This window comes from Tympanuchus pallidicinctus, unplaced genomic scaffold, assembly GCF_026119805.1.
Source record: "Tympanuchus pallidicinctus isolate F22 unplaced genomic scaffold, pur_lepc_1.0 scaffold5, whole genome shotgun sequence".
Classification (NCBI taxonomy): Eukaryota; Metazoa; Chordata; class Aves; order Galliformes; family Phasianidae; genus Tympanuchus; species Tympanuchus pallidicinctus.
In genome coordinates this window covers 55,612,974-55,633,499 of record NW_026294769.1, presented here as the reverse complement: position 1 = coordinate 55,633,499, position 20,526 = coordinate 55,612,974, and the positions used below count along the sequence as shown (strand labels likewise).

General features: G+C 37.0%; 1 protein-coding gene across 5 annotated transcripts in view; it reads right to left on the bottom strand.

Annotated features, from left to right (window-relative positions):
• The window catches only part of VPS13B (vacuolar protein sorting 13 homolog B), a 415,034-nt gene that overhangs the window by 25,014 nt on the left and 369,494 nt on the right, over window positions 1-20,526 (bottom strand). For all 5 annotated transcript variants that reach the window (XM_052704440.1, XM_052704437.1, XM_052704439.1 and 2 more), the window contains exons 44-55: window positions 12,674-12,829; window positions 11,264-11,527; window positions 11,038-11,121; window positions 10,698-10,873; window positions 10,018-10,188; window positions 8,299-8,500; window positions 7,378-7,566; window positions 6,846-6,992; window positions 5,518-5,792; window positions 3,910-4,037; window positions 3,107-3,306; window positions 611-729 (exon numbers count right to left, since the gene is read on the bottom strand). In XM_052704440.1, the coding sequence (XP_052560400.1) occupies window positions 611-729; window positions 3,107-3,306; window positions 3,910-4,037; window positions 5,518-5,792; window positions 6,846-6,992; window positions 7,378-7,566; window positions 8,299-8,500; window positions 10,018-10,188; window positions 10,698-10,873; window positions 11,038-11,121; window positions 11,264-11,527; window positions 12,674-12,829 (2,111 nt within the window). The remainder of the gene's footprint in view (window positions 1-610; window positions 730-3,106; window positions 3,307-3,909; window positions 4,038-5,517; window positions 5,793-6,845; window positions 6,993-7,377; window positions 7,567-8,298; window positions 8,501-10,017; window positions 10,189-10,697; window positions 10,874-11,037; window positions 11,122-11,263; window positions 11,528-12,673; window positions 12,830-20,526) is intronic.

The window sequence follows — 20,526 nt, the reverse complement described above, 5'->3', positions numbered from 1 at the left end:
TCAAATAAAAACAGTACAAGACATTCCGCTCCAGTTGTAGCAGCACTGCCGGAGGCCAGGCGTGGTGCATGTTAGAAATAGGTAGTGTTGTAATCACACTGAGCTGAGCACCAGGCTGTGGTCTGTTATGAAAGTGAGGGAAGCATTCTAAGAAAAAGCATTATAATCAGGTGCAGTTAATTATAGGGTGTAAAAGTATTTCTACAGCCCTTTCATATCAAGCTTCCCATCAGTTTAGCAGGAGCTCATATGATTAAGGATAACAGGATCTGGTTAAATGCATTTTAAATCTATGAACGCACTCAAAATTAATTATGATTGGAAATGCTTTTTTTTTTTTTTTAAATGAACAACTCAGGACTTCTTTTTGTATCAGACATGTAATGTTTACCCTAAAGCAACTTGCCTTTTGATGTTAGATTGTCTTTTTTTAACCGTGATATACAAAACATAACATGTGGTCTAAACATTCGCCACGGAGAATGTAGCAATATTAAATAAAACAAACAGTAAAGCTGAAGTCTGTAAGTCAGTTAACACTTAGAAAGCTGACTGTCTTTCTTGGGGCTATCTGGCTATGCTTCTACTGTCTTTTATTTGCTTTGTGTACCTGTTGAGGTTGATCTCGATGGGTCCTGCTCTTCCCTCTGGGGCCAATGTTATAATGATTGTTCCACACTGATGGACGATGTCCACATAAACATAGCCAAAACCAGTCAAGAACACAACCTAGTGGAAGGAGTTAAAACACAGACTGAATGCTACTAAAATTCCTGTTTTTAATCTGTCACAATGTCAATAAATCCTATTAATGAATTCTAATTGAGATCTTTTACTCAAGTCATAATACTGTTTAGGAAAAAAAAGAAACAGTTTTCAATAGTTCAGAAAATAACAGCTCTGAAACTTTAAGTATTTCGACTGTATAGCTAGACAAAATTTGCACATCATCCTTTCAATGAATACATTTACATAAGAATATTCTTCTACAGGAATAAGCAAGACATGCTTGCAGGGAGGAAGTTATATTAATAAAGAATAAACAGAAAATTTTAATTTGAGATTTTGGACCTATGATGAAGGCCAATGTCAGGGGTAAGTTCTTTACAGAGAGAGTGATGAGGCTGTCCAGAGAGGCTGTGGATGCCCTGTCCCTCGAGGTGTTCAAGGCTGGGTTGGATGGGGCCCTGGGCAGCCTGCTCTAGTATTAAATCTGGAGGTTAGCAGCCCTGTCTGCGGCTGGAGGGTTGGAGCTTGATGATCCTTGAGGTCCCTTCCAACTCAAGGCATTCTATAATTCTATGATTCTATGATACATAGTCTAGTTTAAAAAAAAAAAAAAAAAAAAAAAAAAGACATTGTTTTTGGAGCCTAATTATGCAGTATTTACATGCAAATTTTGTATTTTTCCAGAATATAAGGAAGTCCTTTCAAGTCTGGAAAACTTGCAGCAGTCCTTGTTAACACAAGCTTGCTTCTGATTTCTTCTAGTCCTACAATCAACACAATTATTTACAAGAATGTAATGACAGGAGCTATCATTTAAAGGAAAGCAAACTAAGGGAACAGCACAAAGATGATGGGTTAACACAAGTGAAATAAGCAGCTGCTTGTCTTGAACAGTCTTTACTGTTGTTCACAAGCCAACATAACAAAAAGCTCTCAGAAGTTCATTAGGATCAGCACTTAAACTGATTCTAGCTTTGTTATTTATTGTACAGATTATTAAGTTTCATTCATCAAATTACATCCGATTCTCCCGAGAATTACATATAAAATAACTTATTTTATATATATCAAGCTTAATCCTTTGCTTATCTGGAAGTTATTCTCCATCCTGCATTGGTGGAAAAAAGGACATTTACTGACTTACTAGTACAATCTTGTTATTCTATAAATCCTCATGGATCTTAAAGTCTGGCCATTTTAATTCTGATTTCAGATAATTCTGATGATGGGTAGCAGAGATATTTACCTTAAGTTTTAGTAAATTAATTATTTTTTCTTCCTGAGGGGATCAAGATTAACAAGTATCTATCTGAGATAGAATGAGTGCAAATTGCTTGAGATCCTCTAAAGTACCAATTATTTCAGTCTTAACTAAGTTGTATGTGAAGTCAAATCTAAGGCTATTAGCAGATGCATTATTTATATATATTTACAGTTTCCTAAGGGAAAGACTGAATGAGAAATCCTGGGAGACTCCCTACACGTATACCCTAAAACTTCAATAACAGAAGGCTACAATTTTTATTTGGAGAGTTCTTCAAGTAGACAATGATCCCCAAATGTTGTCTTAGCATCTAATTCCTCCTAGGAGCCAGATACTTATAAAGAACCCTGGTCTGGCATAACATTAATGACTGAAATTTGAAACCTTGCATTGCTTGAGTGGCTTGCTGAATGAAACCGAACTACTTGCTATATAACATAACACTCAATAATCAAGAGCATTTTGCGATTGGTCCCCGGGGAAAACATCTGAAACTAGTATTTCTTTCAAAGAGCCAAGCAGTTTATGTTGATTCCATGTAAACTAATGACTTCAAAGATGGAAAAAATTCCCATCAAAAAGAATTACTTCAGTCAAGGAAGTTTTCATTTACCTCAAAACCGGAGAAAAATAACAGAAGGAAAGAATTTTTTTGGTTTTTGTTTTATAAAGACATGGTTAGCTTCTGTGAAGACACCAAGGGAGAACAGCGATGACTCCTACACGATGTAATGAAGTTACCAAATGGAACAATTTTCCTGGATCTTCTGGGATTCTTTGCTTCCAGGGGCCAGAAATTTTCAGGACTTATTTTTCCAGAGAATGCCGTGGACTTGCCAGGTTGATCAAAAATAAGTGAAAAAGTTCAGCACTACCAAGCTGGAATTTTTGACCTAACTATTTTTAAAATCAGTGACTGCCAAGTACGTATCTGTATTCTAAAAATTCCACAGGAAGAGGCTTAGGAAGGAGAGGTCTCGAGAGTTTTAAAAAAAAAAGCAAACAACAAAGCCAATAGAAAGGATACACAAATTGCAGAGGAACACTGTACGATGTAGGTCAAAAAGACAGAGATTTATGCTGTGAATTAGGAAATACTTTGTAGTGATTTACTTGTGTTCCTTGATTGTTGATGTCCACAAAATCACTCCATTCATTTACTAAATCATCAGATGACATCACTTTCAGAAGAATGCTGGGTAACAAATCTCTTGTTTTGCAGTCTGGGTAGCTGGAGACTTGATGGTAAAGTTCATGATGAACTGAACATTCAGCTGGAATCCTTCTACAGTAAACTTCAAACTTTGGTGTATCTGAAATATTTATATATAAAATATATAAGATTAGGGCTTTCTAAAATCCACATTAAATGAAAACAAACCTATATATGCACAAACTAAGAAGTTTCTAAAATACTCTGCCTGAAATATTACTAAGAAATAAAAACATCACTTTCCTATTTGTTGGAGTTGTCTGTGTGTTTTTTTTTTTTTTCTCTTTTCTTTCTCTTATTAAGATTTATTTAAGTGGTTTTCCACTGATTGTTACATTCATATATTGTAGCTAGTGGGTTTTTTTTGTAGTTGCATTTGCCAATCTGAGGAAATGTAAGCGTTCCATGGGACTGAACTGATGTCAACAAAATTTCACTGTCTCCTAGCTTCCTACAACCAGTTCACTTCGGTAGCTGGAACCACAGAGTCCCAAAAGCCTGCAGCCTCATTACCTACTGGTTAATTTCATTAGCTTCCAGGTTTTAGTGTGCTCCAGAATCACTAGATTTGAGATTCACTTTCATGCAGGCATAAAGTTCGTGTTTTAAGCAAAACACATACCGAATTCATCTTCGCACTGGAGATAAAGTGAAATCATTTATACTACAAAAGTACACTTTTTAGTTCCTGCAAACAACATACCTTTGAAGTTTTCTTTTAGAAGCAATGAAATTGAGCACCTATTGTGGATAATTATACGGGGACTTGGATCTTCTGTAAGTGTTAGGTATGTCACGCCAAGATGCTCCTGGTAAGTCAGTGTTATAGCTCTAAAACAGAAGAACACATTTTAATGTGTAAGTTTTGGATGAAACTTGTATGTGTTATTATCCTGGACATACAAATACATTCAAAACTACCATCTAGAATCTTCTCTATGATCAAGTTATGCCTCCACCAATACTTCCATATATAGGCTATTACCTGTCTTCACAAAGCATTACACTGAAACAGAAAAGCACGTGGAAATACCATGAAACACAGCATCAGAGGAAAAAATCACCTCATGGAGACTACTTGTGAGTGAAACTGTACATGTGTGTTTGCAAGATGAGAGCCCTAGCCAGCACATATTTATATAAAATTAAAAACATGAGATTGTAAGCCCAAATTTTTAACATAAATCTTAAAAATTTTCCAGAGGAATTTGCATGCATACTTCTCTGACACACATGAAAGATATTTTAAACAATTGCATAAATCTGTGATTGTTAGCTCCCCTGGAATGATCGACAGTGCTACTGGCCCTTCAAACGTTGATGTTACGGATCATCACTACATCAATTTTCAAAATGAGAAATCAGTTACCTTGTTCTATTCATTAGCTACTTATACATAAAATATCTTTAAGCAAATTCTTTTTTGCATGTGTCATTTCAACTATTTCTAAAAAAAACAACCTCACCTTGTAGAGATTTTCAAAATTCAAATACCCTGAAAATTTGCTCCAGATCCTCCATGGCTGTCTCAGAATTATAAGGAATTCTTTCTGTGTTCTTCACATTTTGGTGATTTTTTTTTTAAGCTGAAGTCTGTGTGGGAACTTTAGTACTCATAATGATACCGAGTACTTTAGGCAAGCGAAAGATCATACAGCTAATAATTTATACTGATACAATCTTCTCTTTCAGCAGATTATTTCTTGTTTATATCAGCAAGAGAATGAATAGATTTATATATCAGGACTGAGAATTAAATCTGGGCTTCTGACAAGCCATTGGACTTTTATTTTTAGTTAACTGGATGCATTTGTTTGGAAGCAGAATGCACATTCGAATATTTCAAGCTTTCAAAACTTGGAAGTATTTTCTTGCCTATAGTCTTAAAATAGTTTCTCACTTGTATCACTTATCCTGTTTTTCTCTTACTGAAATATATTTTTACCTCCCATACATTTTTGTATGGTATTACTTTACATTGTCCTTCAAAACTTGTCACAAAAAAATTAAAACAGACGGTAACCACAAATGAAAGCTTTTCATTCTCTTCTTGTGTATGCATGTATAAATAGAAGCCCATACCTTATAAAAATCGTACAACTTGTACAAGATCATAACATTAAACCATTTACAATAAAACCATCAAAACCATCAAAAGATAACAATTTTTAAATTAAAGTAAGGCTTCCCTTTACATATGGGGGGCATGTGTTACTCTGACTTCCGCATTAATCTCTTGCGATTTGTTACTAGCTGAGGCTTTATAGCAACAAGGAACATTCATCATTCATGACCGTTCAGCATTTAGTACCTGGTATAAAATCCACTTTCCCTACTGGCCCCAATAGGCACTGCCACACTCTGTCTGGGAAACTCCGGTTTAATCACAGCTGGTAGGCTCCACAACTCAGAGCTGCCACCTGGACTGAAACTCAGCAGCACACGCTTTTGAGTAGGAGGTGTCCCTGAAGTTACGGGGCCACTATCCACCAGCAGGTCCCAGCATGGCACGGAAGTCAATGTTTCATTGCTCTTCATCCTGGCTGGCCCGACACTGAACACGGTGCTATCTGCTGAGTGAAACTCCTGGAGAGAAAACGAAAGGAACAAGCTGGCTCATAAGAGGATTTTATTCATGCTGATCTTGCATAGAACGATTTTAAGTAGCCACTGGGCCACAGCTAACAGTTATATTGAGTCTCATGCTTTCAGAGCTACTTGGCCAAATTCTGTCTTCGGTTATAAGCAGTTTAACTGAGCACAGTTATCTATAGTCCATTCTCAGCTGCACAAAAGAACTCAGCCAAAAGCAACAGTTACATCGCAGTAAAACAAGTGTGATAAGAAAATCCATTGATAGACTTAAAACTAGTGGTGTAGTCCAGCCTTAGCATTCTTCCAGTTCCCCTTAAATTACCCGTAAGACTGTCACCAAATGCACAATGCATAAACATAGACACTAATGTAAAGAAAAATAAGGCAGAAATAAAACAACACATAAATAGGGTACTTTAAAAATGTGTTGATCTGCCAACTCCTTTCCTGTTTGACTCTGAGAATTCTTTCCATATATTCTGTTATGAATATAATCTTCAGTAAATTTATATAAATTGTTGACCGTACATATGTTTTGGTTCCTGCGAGCTAGTTCTTAAATCTACTGAGCAATTATTAGAAAGCTGATATTCACAATTTGATGCAGTTTGCTGAAATACATAAACCTTGGGCACGTCCCGAGGTCTGCAGCCCCGCTGGAATCTTCCCAAAACTTTTCAGCCTGCCAGGCCAATGCACCTCTTTTACATGCAAATTCAGTAAAAATTCATAGAGCAGTTTCAACAGCTACTACGGATTATGCTGCTTATTTCTCAGAAATGGCCATTAGTGTCTGAACAGATGGAGGACAGGCAGAACTAATTGTGTAATGTGCAAGAATCTCCTGCTTTGCACAAAGTTTGATCACAGTTAATTACTGCGGTTATATTTGCCCAGGATTCTCTATTTTAAACTGAAGTGATATACCATAATCTATAATTATTACATCTAATGACTTCTGTTCAAGTTATTCTGTACGCAGTTACTGCTATACAAACCTAAAGATGCCTGTAAAATAGGTGACGAACAAAAATGGCATTTTACCTCTTCTCCTGAGTACGGTTTGGACATACAAAGCTGTGGTCTGTAATAGATTTGATATGATGTATCATTGATTACTGTTGTCTTATCTTCAATTTGTAGAATTTGTATACCTTGTCGAACCATAGAAGAAATGCAGAACTGGCACAACTGTAAGATAATGATGATGATGATGATGACGTTGATGAAGTCACAAGAGCAGGAAACATTGAAATATAGTGTCTGAACTGCCATTTTCTTAACTATGGACATCCTTTCTACATTCACGCACTTTGTAAATGGAGCCATATCACATGCTTCTAAGTTGCATGTTCAAACAAGAATGATAATTATTTCCAGATAGTCTTGTATCACCTTGATGAGCTGGGCAGATTATTTCTTACTAACACTTTAAATTATACTTCTAACATTACTTACATTCTCATTATGTTCTACATGTATTAACATAATTGGGGACAAGCTTTAGTGCTGCATACATTTGATGATTTTTTAAATTAAATGATAAAGCTATAAATCATTATAATTTTCTCCTAACCTTTTGATGACCTGGAAAAGCACCAAGTTTTATTTCAGCTTCAACAAAACCTTCTTCATCCAATGTTACCACTTCCCCATTCTCAGCATCCTTCCATTTTGGGGAGGTCACATCATGAACCAGTTTGATTGCCACTGATTTGTGCACAGTATTAGTGTTTGCCCAGTATATTCCAACCTGGAAAGCTTCCTGTAAGTAAAAAAAAACCAGCTATCACTGGTTGATAATTCCATGCATTTCTTCTACACTTAAACATTGTTTTCAGTATGCAGTTCACTGTCATTCCCTGCCTTTTTCCAATTCTTTCTAAGCAGCAGAAGGATAGATTCATAACCACAATGTGGATATGAAACTGACCCACCCAGTGAAATTGAGACTGTAGGGTCCACTGAGATGTGTTAATCAGCAGATTTTTGTTTCTTAACAGACATTCATGGGGAAAAAAAGAATGGCAAAATAGGCAGGAAGTATCAAATTGTCCTGCTGGAACTGACAAATTGATCTGTTGAATTATCTTAATTCTTTCAAAAATAAACAATATTAGGACTGTGGTAAAAAAGCAAATGCATGATGAAGCTAAGGTATATGAGAAGATCCATTAGATAAATCCTTAAATTCAGGAAGGAAGATGTTCTGAAGAACTGTCCTCATTTGTCATTCACCCTGTCTTGTTACCAAACCTCTCCTGGTACTACATGAGCTATGAAACACCTCAGCCTAAACCACTCAACGATAAAATATCCCTTAGAGGCTGTCAGCTGTGCTACTGTGGTCAACACATCCCCTAAGAGATAAGCTAATAATGCAGGATGCAGTTAGACCTGCAGAGCAGTGCCCGAAGTCTTTACTTGAGCTTTGGAGTAATTTACTTGGGCTGCTACATGGAGAACTACTATGTCTTCTGATTCAAATGGCAGTTACCTCGAAGTTGGGGGGAATCATTACTTTCCCAGTAGGCACTTGAAGCACTATCTTCTCTCCTTCAAAGAGCCAGAGGTCCCACTTGGACTGATTGATAAGCAAAGCCCAGGGCAGGAGTTCTATCAGCAGAGTTTTAACACATGGTTTCCACACTGACAGCTTTACCCGCATTGGACTGTCCCACTGGGAGAGCTGCTCATTGCTGTTTGGAAGCAAACAAAATGATAAAGACAAAGGAACAAATAATGGCTTTAAGATACGCAATCATTTTCATTTCATTTTCAAGATCTTGCCTTTTTGAAATAAAGAAACAGTCTCCTCTTACCTAATCACTCTGGAACATACAGTTATGCTGTCAGAGTGAGCCTCTTGTAGGCTATAAAGACATATCAGTAACAGCATAAGCTCAAACTAAATTTTGTCAATTAAATGAATGCCCTAGAATTGCTGTTATTTTCTATAGCTAAACCTGTGACTTCTGCCGACATAAAATCAAATTTATCTACTTATTTATTTTCCCTTCAACTCTTTTTTCTGCTGTTTCTGAGCTGAAACACAGATCCTGAATAAACAACCTCTATAGCTGCAGCAAAAAAAAAGTTGCATTCACAAAAAAAAAAAAAAAAAGTTTCATTTATTTAGTCCTTGAACGGATGCAGTCTTTTCAACGTAATCAAGGGCAGCCCCCAGGCTAACTGAAAGTTCTTCCTGCCTGCAACCACTTCTGCAGCTTAAAAATAGGAATCTTGTAATTACTGAAAACATACTCAACATTGATCACATGCAGTCTTCTTGAAGTTGATTTCACAAGGCTGACTGAGCAAACAAGCACCATGCAAAGCTATTGATAACAAAGAAAATGTTATATGTAAATATATTTCTGGGGCTTTCTTTAGGTTGGGGTGCTACAGAAGGCTGGAAGCACAAAACTTTTCAAAACTGATAAAATCTATAGTTAGTTCAGAAAATTCTGTTGCCTAAAAATGCATTCGGAATAATCTAATGAAGGATAAAGCACAGTAAGTTTGAACTTTTAAGAAACTTATGCTACAGAGTGAAAAAACAAAGTGTACAAGCTTTCAATAACTGCAGTATGCAGCTAGACCACATAATACACGTCAAATTTTGATCACTGAGATTATTTTTAATTAATGAGGAATCCAGGACAAGCTATGATATTTTCACAGCTGACCTAACTCTGAAAGGACACAGGTTGATCTATTAATGTGAGTAGAAAGTTCCTTAAGGGTCTTGGTGATCCTTATTTTGATTAAGTAGTTGAGCTCTACAGAGTTTATGCTTGGTCAAGACTCAAAACACTTACTGAGTTCCACTGTTAGGTTTAGTTGTTTTAAATTTCATTAACAAAGTTTTATGGTAAAAACAGATGAAAAGAATAACCTATTTAGATAAAGATCAAAGATCTTCCAGCCTAGTATTCTGACTCTTGTACTGGTTAGTAACAGACGTATACAAAACCCTGAGAAGACAGCTGGCAGATACCAATGCACTGCTAGTACATTTTCCCAGCCTCCAACAGTCTGTGAATAAGGGAGATATTTAGCAGTAAGTGATACTTTTGTATTTAATGATATGGATGGTAAAGTTTTAGTTAGCTTCCTAGACGCTTTATTTCAATTAACCATTTTATCTTGTAAAAGATCTCTTTATTTGAAAAGTCAATGCAATGACCACGAAGTACGTTTAGCAAAAAACTACCTGTCTGAATCCTTCTTGTTATATGGCCAAGCAGGCTGACGAGGATTAGCAGTGCCATAAAACTCGGACAGGATCTGGTTGACATTGCCACCTGGATGGGATTTAGTTGCTATCTGTTTAATAAGCGTACTTGAGATAGGGACTGCACACTCTGAAGGATCATCTTCCTCCCTGTCATTGAAAACAGATTTGGTCATTCACAGAACAAGATCAAGTATTAACAGCATTAACATTTTCTTTCATGAAGCTTTCCAAGTGGATTCTGCAGGAGGAACACTCTCAAAGTAATTGTGGATGAATTAAGCAACAATGTCCAACAAGTTGCTGAGCATACACAGATATGCATGAATTTGTTATTACACTTTAATAACATTTCTGTCTAAGACTCCAGGAATTGAAGAGTATTCTCAACAAATAGTCCAAGAGAATTTAGGATTTTTTTTTTTTCCCCCAAAACATAAAAATGTGGATAGTTTAAGCAAACAAATGCCAGCACATTCAGTACAGTGATATTAAATGTATTATTTCTTATTATATTACTCCAGGTCACACACACTTGTTCTCTTGTATCTCCTTTGCATACTCTGTACTCTTTAAAATACTGCACTAGAAGTTAAAGAGTAAATGGTTTCTTCTTTTCAATACAAATGAATCATTTTCAAGGAAAGTGCATATTTTACCTGGCTTGAAATGTCAGGTGATGTGTAAGATCAGGTTCTATATTTTGCAGTGCTTTCTCCTGTCCTTTCCCTGGAACCACTTGTACTTCATTCAATCCTAGACTCCTTTTCTCTAAATGTATGATAATTGGGTCTGGAAGATGGCTCCTTACAATGAAAAGAGGGCTGAAAACGATCTACAAAAAGGAAAAAAAAACCCAACACTTTTATTCTTACCTTATTTCAGAATTACATCTGTTGAAACAAGCTATTAATAAGTCTTTCCAGTGGGTCATTCTGCCCTTAATTAATCATATGACGTATAAGTTGTCAACACTGAGATTAAAGAGGCATGACTTACTATTCGCTGCTGCACTTGAGAGCTGGGCTCTAGAGTCAGAATTGTGCACCACACATACGTAATCAAACTCTTTGAGGATGGTACCTGCATGCAGATATATCAGCAGTATTTCATTAAAATTATTCTAAGCTGATCATTGTGAACATTTCATCAAAAGTTAAGTTTAAAGTTCTCAGTTCTCACAGACATTTTTAAAGTTTAATTAAGCATTTAATGCCAGACATACCTGAATGACGGTGCTGTGTTCTGTATGTTTAGAACTCAGACATACATCCTGGGACCAGTCTTCATCTCCTGTGGCCTTCACACTGAGTTCAGTGAGCTCGTCATCTTCTAGGACATAGGAAGGCAGCTTCTGCTTGGCTGCAAGGCAGTTGATGTGCTCTTTAACAACCGCCTGTCCATCCTGACTAATGTAATGCTGAACCACCTTCAGTTCGATACTTTCTGAAAGGTAACTACAGACTGTCTGTCTTCCACAGATTAGGATCTAAAACACACAAAAATATTCAGCCCGTATAAAAACAATTGGAAATAAGAAAGGTCAAGATTGAATTACAGATGGAAAACGTGTACAAAAACGATCTCTATTTCAGCATTTTCATTCTGTTACATTTTCCCAAGCACTATTGAAGATAGTGAATGGTAAATGTTATTTTTATTGGCCAAATATATGTGCAATTTCATAGAAATCAGGCATTAAGAATCTCAACTCAGCAGTACTGACCATGGCTGACATAATTCTGGCTTTGATTTTAAGGGCAGTGTGATGGTCTCTGAACTACATGCCTTCTAAATAGAACAGTGATATATATACTTCAGAAATAAGGTTTCCACTGACACAGGACAGTGGAACATGCAGAGATCCAGATCATTAATGGTTGCTGTCTCAAAGCTTATAATTGTTTCTGTCTATAACATATGAATTATTTCTCATAGAACGTACACCTGTCTTTTTCTAAGCTGTACAAAGGAAAAGCAGTCCATGTGTACCTCTATTACAACCATCATTTGCTTTTCACTGACAAGGCCTTGCACCACAACTGCAAACAAGCAAACTCTCAGCACGGCTCTTGACTGATCAGCTGTATTTCTGTTGTGCAACATGAGGCATTCTGCCATATTCATGTTGTGCCCATCCCATGCTCTCTCTCCCGTCTCAATGCAGACAGAATGACTACAGCCCTATTACAAATCTCTATATAAAGATATGATGTGAAAAGTTACTGTGCAGCAACTCATTTTCAAATTTAGTTCTTACTTCATTCTCTTTTAATAAAACGAAGGCCTGAGTTACATTCTAGAATAAAAGAACAAGTTTCTTAACAAAGTGAATTACTTCAACTCAAGACCTTAACAAATCCAAGAAATTGTGGAAGTTACCAATGTCAGAATTTTCAAAAGGAAGTTTACTGAAATGTGAAATTTGTGGTGCTAAGAGTTTTTATATGCCAACATCCATACGACAATGAGTTCTTACAGAAGAGTTGTAAAAATTCCTTAAGTGTACCCAGAATACCGTTATACTTGCTTTTTTGCAGGTCTCGTTAGGAAGGGAATAATAAGGTTTATTCATGAATAAACAATGGTTTAAGTTACTCAGATTATTTTTTTCCAAACAGGATCAAGTACTCACTTGTTTTTGTACTCCACTGAGCTGCTGAACCTTGATAATAAGTGAAGCCGTGCGGCCCTTGTACTGAATGGTACGGATAAAGGTCCCTGCATTGTCCACACTGAATGGCTCAGACCACCGCCAGTTTCCCCAGCCTTCAATACAGATGTGCAACAGCTGGAAAGAAAACAATTGCTACTTCAACACTAGCCAGCCTTGCAGTAAGATAGGAATTCCCATGACAGGGAAATATCCTTGTTTTTAAAACTCAGCCATACTAAGCACACCAGTTCACCGAATCGTTTGCACATTCTAGGACTTTAGATAGGAACAGAAGAATGGACAACACAGTAAGATGGTTCTGCATCATGCGTTTCTGTAAATTACCTGCTTTAACTCTGTGTTTGCGGATGGAAAAAATCAAGCACACAACAGTTCAACATATATTAGGTAGACTACAGAGGATAAAACAGGAAATAAGAGATTTTCTTTACTGTATTTGAAATTATCCTAGAAATCCTATCTCCACATTAGCAGCAAGGCAATATGGAGCGCAGGTTCATTTTTTTTGGCCTTTTGGGCAAGAGAGAATATTTCAAGCACCGTTCACCTCAGTAGAAGAATACAAATCTTTTTGTATGTACACATGTAGAGCTCAGACCTACATATGTGTTAAACATATAAGAATGTAGCATATCACTGAGAGATGGGAAACATTTCATTTCTTATACAAATGTGGTGGCAAGTTCAAGCTTGACTGCATGAGAAGAAATTTTACTGCGTAATTATACTCCCTGTGTGATTTATTCCGGAAAAGGAGTGGCTTTTTTCCAGTTTAACTAAATCACTTCCAGAGCAATATAGTCTTTCATCATTTGAAGAGCCTTTCATCCACTTACCCACCATACGCACTTACCTCTATCCCATGGAGATTCTTTAAGCCAGAGTAGTGAAAATTGGTACTGTTCCATGTAGGTCAATGAAGTTACATAAATTTACGCCAGCTGAAGATCTGGCTATTTAGCTCTGCATAGATCTTTTGTGGCTGTGCAAACTTAAGAATGTGAGCTATATATAAGCGATCAAAGCAATAGGAATTCTGGGTAAAATTTAGTCTTTGCAGAGGGCCAGCATCGAGTCTAAGCATCACTTAAGTCCTTCGAAACGGTTACATAAAGGCCTTGTGGGAGTTCTTCCTTGAGGGTTGAATTTCAGACTGATTTTGGCCATCTGTCATTAATTAATTTAAGTAATTGGGAACAGGATCCGGCCCAGGTTTGATTATTTACACTAGCAAAAAATGAGACTTGTAAATATTATGTTCTCCCATGATTTGTTTCCAAAGACAGATAGCACTGTCCGTAGATCTGGCCAGTTGGACTTTGTAAATGTCTGGATGTTGTTCTTTTCATTGTTTTAAGAAACAACCACAGCAACAACTTTCAAAGATATTACAACTCAGTAGCCTGTTTGCAATTTGCGGTATCCCCTGCACAAGTTACATACAGAACAAAAACATCCATTCAGTGGGTGGCTTTTGAATTTGTTAGAGTGATGACTGTTGCATTTAGATTCAAATTAGCTTTATGCTGGAAGCATAAAAGCTTGTGTGTGCCAGTGTGTGCATGGGCACGTGCTTGGGTATGCTCCTGCATGGGCACTTCCTTATTATTCAAGAAGACGTTGAGGGAATTGTGCACTAGGACACTCCAACTCGTAAACAAGCACATTGCTTTGATACTTAAGTATTAGTTACAGAAAAGGAATAACAAAGAAGTCCAACTGCAATGGCTGGAATCAGTTCAGTTTCTTACAGAGGCAGCTGGGAATAAATCTCATCACATCTGAACACTAAGAGAAACAAGGGAACTGTTTGCTTTGGAGAGACTGGTAGCGGGAAATGACAGCCAAGTAATGAGAAGAGGTACTAAGAAGGCACGCAAAATATAGCGTGCTCCAAAGATAGATGTCACACGAATGCCATAATTGATGCTTAGTAATTGCATGTAGCTCTAACATTAGGATGTCTCCCACCCTGCATAAACAGCTTTGCTCATGAGCTGAACGTTCCCAAGAAACACCCTGTCAGCTTTCACTGAGTGCTCATTAGCTCACAGATGATGCCTTTACTCATTTTCTTCGCAGCACAACAATTAGTGTGCATTTAACGTCATGGTTCAGAAGGAAAAATAAAAAAGGGATATTACTTTATGTTGAGAATTCTGTATTTTCTAAATATTGTATACTAGTAAGTACTACACACAACAGGGAACAACCTCCGTAAGCTATTCAATGACATAATAATATAAGAATTGCGTAAGTTTCCTATCGAGCAAAGAAACTGCATTCCAGGAAAACACAAAGGAGATCTTCTGGTGCACCAGTTACTTAAATGAGAGATTTCTGGAAAGCACGGCTAGAAGTGATTAGCAAATGACACTAAGTGATAGAGAGATATATGGCAGGAAGCAAAAATCGAAGTAATTTTAGAAAATTAAGTAATCAAGTGCGAACATTATGTTAGCAGACGTCATATTAGATGGCATTAGATGGAGTTCTAATGTTATAAACCTGACCTAATATACAGATTGAAGGCAATTGCCATATAATCCCTTTCATTTATCAAGCTTTAAATGCTAAGTATTTCTTAGAAACTGTGCTTATAAAGAAGTTTAACAACTAAAACTAAGTATGGTATATACATTAGGAGAAAAGAGAACTCATTGCAAAAAGGTACAGAAAATATTCAGCAAACTTCAACAACATTCTAACAAACATAATCCAGTGACAAATGGCAATCTGAAGTTTAGAGAGAATTTAAAGCAGACTATTGTTTTTACTCATATTCATTTGCACCCCTATTTGCTGTTGGGAAACATACCTGCAGAGCTTTTTGTTTTGACTAGACTTTGCTGTTTTGGAAGATTTCTTTTAAAATCTGAGCCATTATGGATCTCTGTCTTGAAAGGGAAAGAAATCGCCTTCAGGGAGGTAGACTAAGATGAAGCTGTTCCTACTGGAATGGTTTGAAAAGCTGCATTTTTTATCATAGTTCCTCAAAGAATGTTTCTATGTGCCTCTCAAAATTTGCTTAGGTTTTCAGCTAGATGTGTGGGTGAAGGATATGATCTGAGTAAATAAATCTAAGTGTCATATGACAGGGCACGGAGACTAAAACGGGGGTTAAAAATGAGATGAAGAATGGACCCTGTCCAGAAAAGGCAGCATTTTCCAGCTGTATAGGTAATTCAAATCTCAAAATGCCCTCAAAATGCTTAGGTACAAATTTATTTCTATTTTGCTTGTAATTTGGGTTCACTTCAGTTAAATGGTATTTTCTTTCCAGGTGAAACTAATAAATGACTTCTGGAGAGAAAAAGAGACATTGATGTAAACTCTGAGGGGCTTGAAGGAATCAGGTGAGGACCTGGTTAGTGGCATGGAAGCAAGCAGTCATTTTAATAGAAGTGAGACAGTAAAATGGGATAATGCAGGAGCAAGGAGGGAAACGGAGACCTAGAAATGGGAGCTGAATGGTAAGATTTGAAGCTAAAGTGATTTTTAATTGAAAAACTAAGACTGAAGGATGACTGGCATTTTTTGCTTATTTTTAGGACACTCAGCACAATGTGGCACTTGACAAGAATTAGCAATAGTACTAACAAATAATATTTGGGAAAGTAGCAAATGCAATGTTCATTCTGCATATTGTCAACTGCAGCAGTCACTAAATTTCATTTTGGCTTGATTTTCTCATGGAACATGGAAGATCTGAGCTTCTCTACACCACCAAGCCTTGAAAGACAAAAGGACAAAACAGGAGATGGAGGAAAGCAATTTCCATCACCCCTGTCTGGGCCAGCAGATACAAGGTCACACTCAGCCAATAAACTCTGACCCTCAGGGTTTCCCAAAGAGACTGTGAATCTCAGCAACCTGCAAAGAAGTTCTGAACCCCACAGAAACCAACTGGCTCTAACCACTATGGAATTGTCTTTTGGTTAAGGAACAGTAACCAAATTATGAGGATTCATGTGTCTCATGGACAACATTAATCTCTATCTGCCCCAGATATCATCTAGAAAGTAGGTTATACATAATATAGTCTAACCACTGATTTCAAATGCAAAATCCCAAAGGAAAGCGACAACACATTTCTCACTCCTGAAATAGTGTAAAATAACATAAAACTTCTTTCTTTCTTTTCTTTTCTTTTTTTTTTTTTTTTTGCCTGATGTTGTTCTGCGAATAACCTGGGGAGCATTATGTTAAGTACAAAAGGTTGTGCACAGCATCTGTAACATCCCTAAACAATAAAACAGGAAAAAATCCTCATAATAACCGATGTGTAAGTCACAGCTTCTAAGCTGAACCCACAGAGTACTGTATATCATCTTACACTTTACAGGATATAGCCCAATACCTGGAAAAATGGTCACTTGGAAATAAATAACGATGAATTATTATCTTGCTGGAGATGCAACAAATGAAAATTTGGCTTCATGGTTTTTTTTTTTTTTTCATAGGAGAAAGAGGAGGAGGTTTTTAAAGCTATTTCCCAATCTACAACTGCCTTTAAGACTGCTCAGAACATTCCAGCAGAAGTCATGCTTTGCAGGCCAGCTATTTAAAACAAGGGAAGAAACATTTTAAATGGATTTTAGTGTTCCAGTGAAGGCATTAGTGAAGTAACAACTCCTAATACCTTTTCAAGAGTTTCTAGGTGTACCTTCAGAAATTGCAAAGCAAATTACAGAGATCTATTCTCCTAAATTCTACCTTAGCAGCAATTAAAGTGGCACAGATTTCTTCCAGGAATACTTACCGAAGCTTGATAAGAAATAAATGTATGTAGCTTATAATCAATAACGTGGTCACATTCTCACTGAAGCCACTGCTCACATCAAAATACAAAGTGACTTTTACCCGCAGCACCTGCTGCTTCAAATTAAGGACAGTTTAAAGGGAAAACAGGCTGTTGTTACAATGCTGCGAGTGAGAAAGTGAACAACAGAGCAAAATCAGCATTACAGAGATTTTTGCTGTTTATTTGCAAGCAAACAACCTCTGCAGAATACATTTGGGGGACTCTCGTAAGAATGGTTGGTTTTTACATTTGCTGCGATCCCTGGTGGGACTCTGGGACTGTCTACTGTCTTGCAAGACAGAGTTCCTTAATCCTGAGTAAATTGCTAGGAAGATCTGATCTCTTCTAACTTCAGAGTTTCTCCCTATGTATCATGTGCTCCAGTTCTCCTAAAAAACACAGCTGTCTTGGAGACAAACATGACTTTTGACACAACTGGGGCCCATCCCACAAAGCAACTTGAAGATCAAGATAAGGAGCACAGACTGGATCCAATAATAACGGAGAGGCCAGCGGTGTCTGTGGAGCACAGGAGTGATGCAGTTTCTCTTCCTTTTTAATGATATCTCACAGACCTCTAACTTTCATTAAAATCTGCAACAGGAACTCACGAGGTCTGGCAACTTGTGCTGGAATTGCCTAAAGCTTCAAATATCATCAGTTTTGGACTTACCCCAGCTCTGAAAAGGACTATATACTGGGGGTGTCTTCTCCCCGAGGAGGGTCAAAAACTCATGAAATCTGAGGAAAACATGGGAGATGGAACAGAGCAAAAGAAAGAGCACAGGCCCTCAGACTTATTACTGAAATATTAGCCAAACTAGTGAGACTTGCAGGAATTGGAGTGAAAGTTAAAAGGGAAAGGTTAGGTTTGCTGAAATTCAGACAAACCGGGCTGGGAAAAAACAAATAAAAGAAGGAGCTTAAGCATAAGCCAGACAATTAGAGGGACAGCACCAATAACCGATCAAACAAAATCCCTGCTGTGGTATAATTGTTTTCTGAATGTCAGAAAATTGTAAATTATAGCCTATTGTAACTTCACTAATATTGATTTCAAATACAAGTGAAGCACTATAAAATTATCAGCTACTGCAAAAATAATGTATTGCAGGTAACACATAATTATGTTAAATAATTCAAATGGGTAATTACTGCATCTCTCACTATGCTTAATTAGCAAAAGAAAAATTGAGAATTTTATTGATGTGAATGTAAAAGAAATACAATCCTTTTAAAACTATTTATTTTCATCTAACTAAACTGCCTTGCCATACTAAAAAAACATTTTGCAGAGGTTAAATAAAGTATTTCATGGCAACCGCTGCTTCTTAGTGCCTGTGTAACAAGAAACATGAGCCAGCCAAAGTTGTGCAAGTTGGTTTTCTTTCCCAGTAAGAGAATGTGGTATCTAAGACCTTGTCCTAACTCATTTTATCCCCAAGTGTAAGTCAAGTAAGTCAAGTATGAACTAATGCCTGGAGGGAAGTCCCTGACTCCAGAAGTATGGATTATTTCACATTTATCTTACAATCTGCTCTCAGAGTTCTTAAAATTCACTAACTTGGCAAGTTGGGAATTATCATGAGAAATGAAATAATTTCATAACTATGAAGTCATCTAGCATTCCACGAATATGACACTGGTAGGGTTTGTCCATGCTTGGGCATTATTCTGACCTTTGGGTAATAACACTGATAGATGGAAACAATTAGAAAAGTGCCACAGCATAATGGGTACAATCTGAAATCTTAATTGAGGAGTTGTTTTCATTTCAAGGATTTGTATTAATCATTAAGAAATTTGCACATGACAACATTCATAATAGTCTTTAAACAAACCTATTTTGTATGACCTAAAATGATTGTGCTGTTTAGGCTGTTTAGACGAACTGCCCCTTGGAAGCATGCTATATTTACAGCAATTCAGATTTAACATTAACCAAATGAACAAAGCTTACAGATGGACGCCAAGACTCTAACCTTTGTAAAGAAAACTTGCTTCTATCTCACAGCGTGTGGAAAGCATATGCTTCCATATATTTTCAGTGGGATTACCTCAGTGCTATTTTTTAGTCTCTAAATTTCCCAGCAAGTGATGGCCGTTGAAAAACATTAAAAGAGCAGTAATACTCTTGAAACTATTCCAAGGGCTGGGACAAGCGGGGCAGAGCCCCCCTACTGGAAGAGAGTGCTGGCCAGCAACGTGGTTAAGTCAGGAGTAGGCTGTTAGCCTCACCATCTCCTGGGACGTGGGAATCCAACATGACACTCATGATTGTTTATCAGCCCAGTTCTTCAGTGAATCTGAATCTGATCAGAGCAAAAGGGAATGGGAAAGCCCTTTGGCATCACTGCGTTTCAAAAGGAAGAGTGAATATTTGAAAAATGAATCTTAGGTTCTTACTGTCACTTTATCCATGTCCTAGTGTGCAACTTGGTTTTCTTCTAGACATTTTCAACTTTCATTGTGTTTAATATGAAACTTTACATAATAGTCGTGAAAAGTCGATGTTTCACACAGCTCAGGTCTGTGCCCCAAAGGACAAGCTGAACATCAGTGTTTTATTGGATGGCTAAAAAATATGCAGCGCTGTGGTCGTTGGCAGCTGGGCTGCAAGTGACATAAAGCATTAATAGCATGCTACAGTTTCACTCTTCTACTTTTCACTTTCAGATAATCAATCTTTTCAAAATTCTCCAAGTTGCACTATTATAACAAACTACATCATTACTAGAATCCACTATCATCAGAAGCACACCACTAGCAGAATGAGAATGATGATCAAAATAAGATTCCCCCAGCCTGAACAATCTTAATCAGGAAACGGATAAGAAAAATTAAGTGGAAAGTCTTACTGAGTTCCGTTTTTATTTATAATTACTTTAAGCATTTTCTTCTCTTTCCACGTGTTTATTAAAAGTTTAACTTTTTTTTTGCTACAAGAGCAATTGATGATTGGTTATAAAAAACAGGTCACATTTTGCTGGCTTTCTAAGACGAGCCC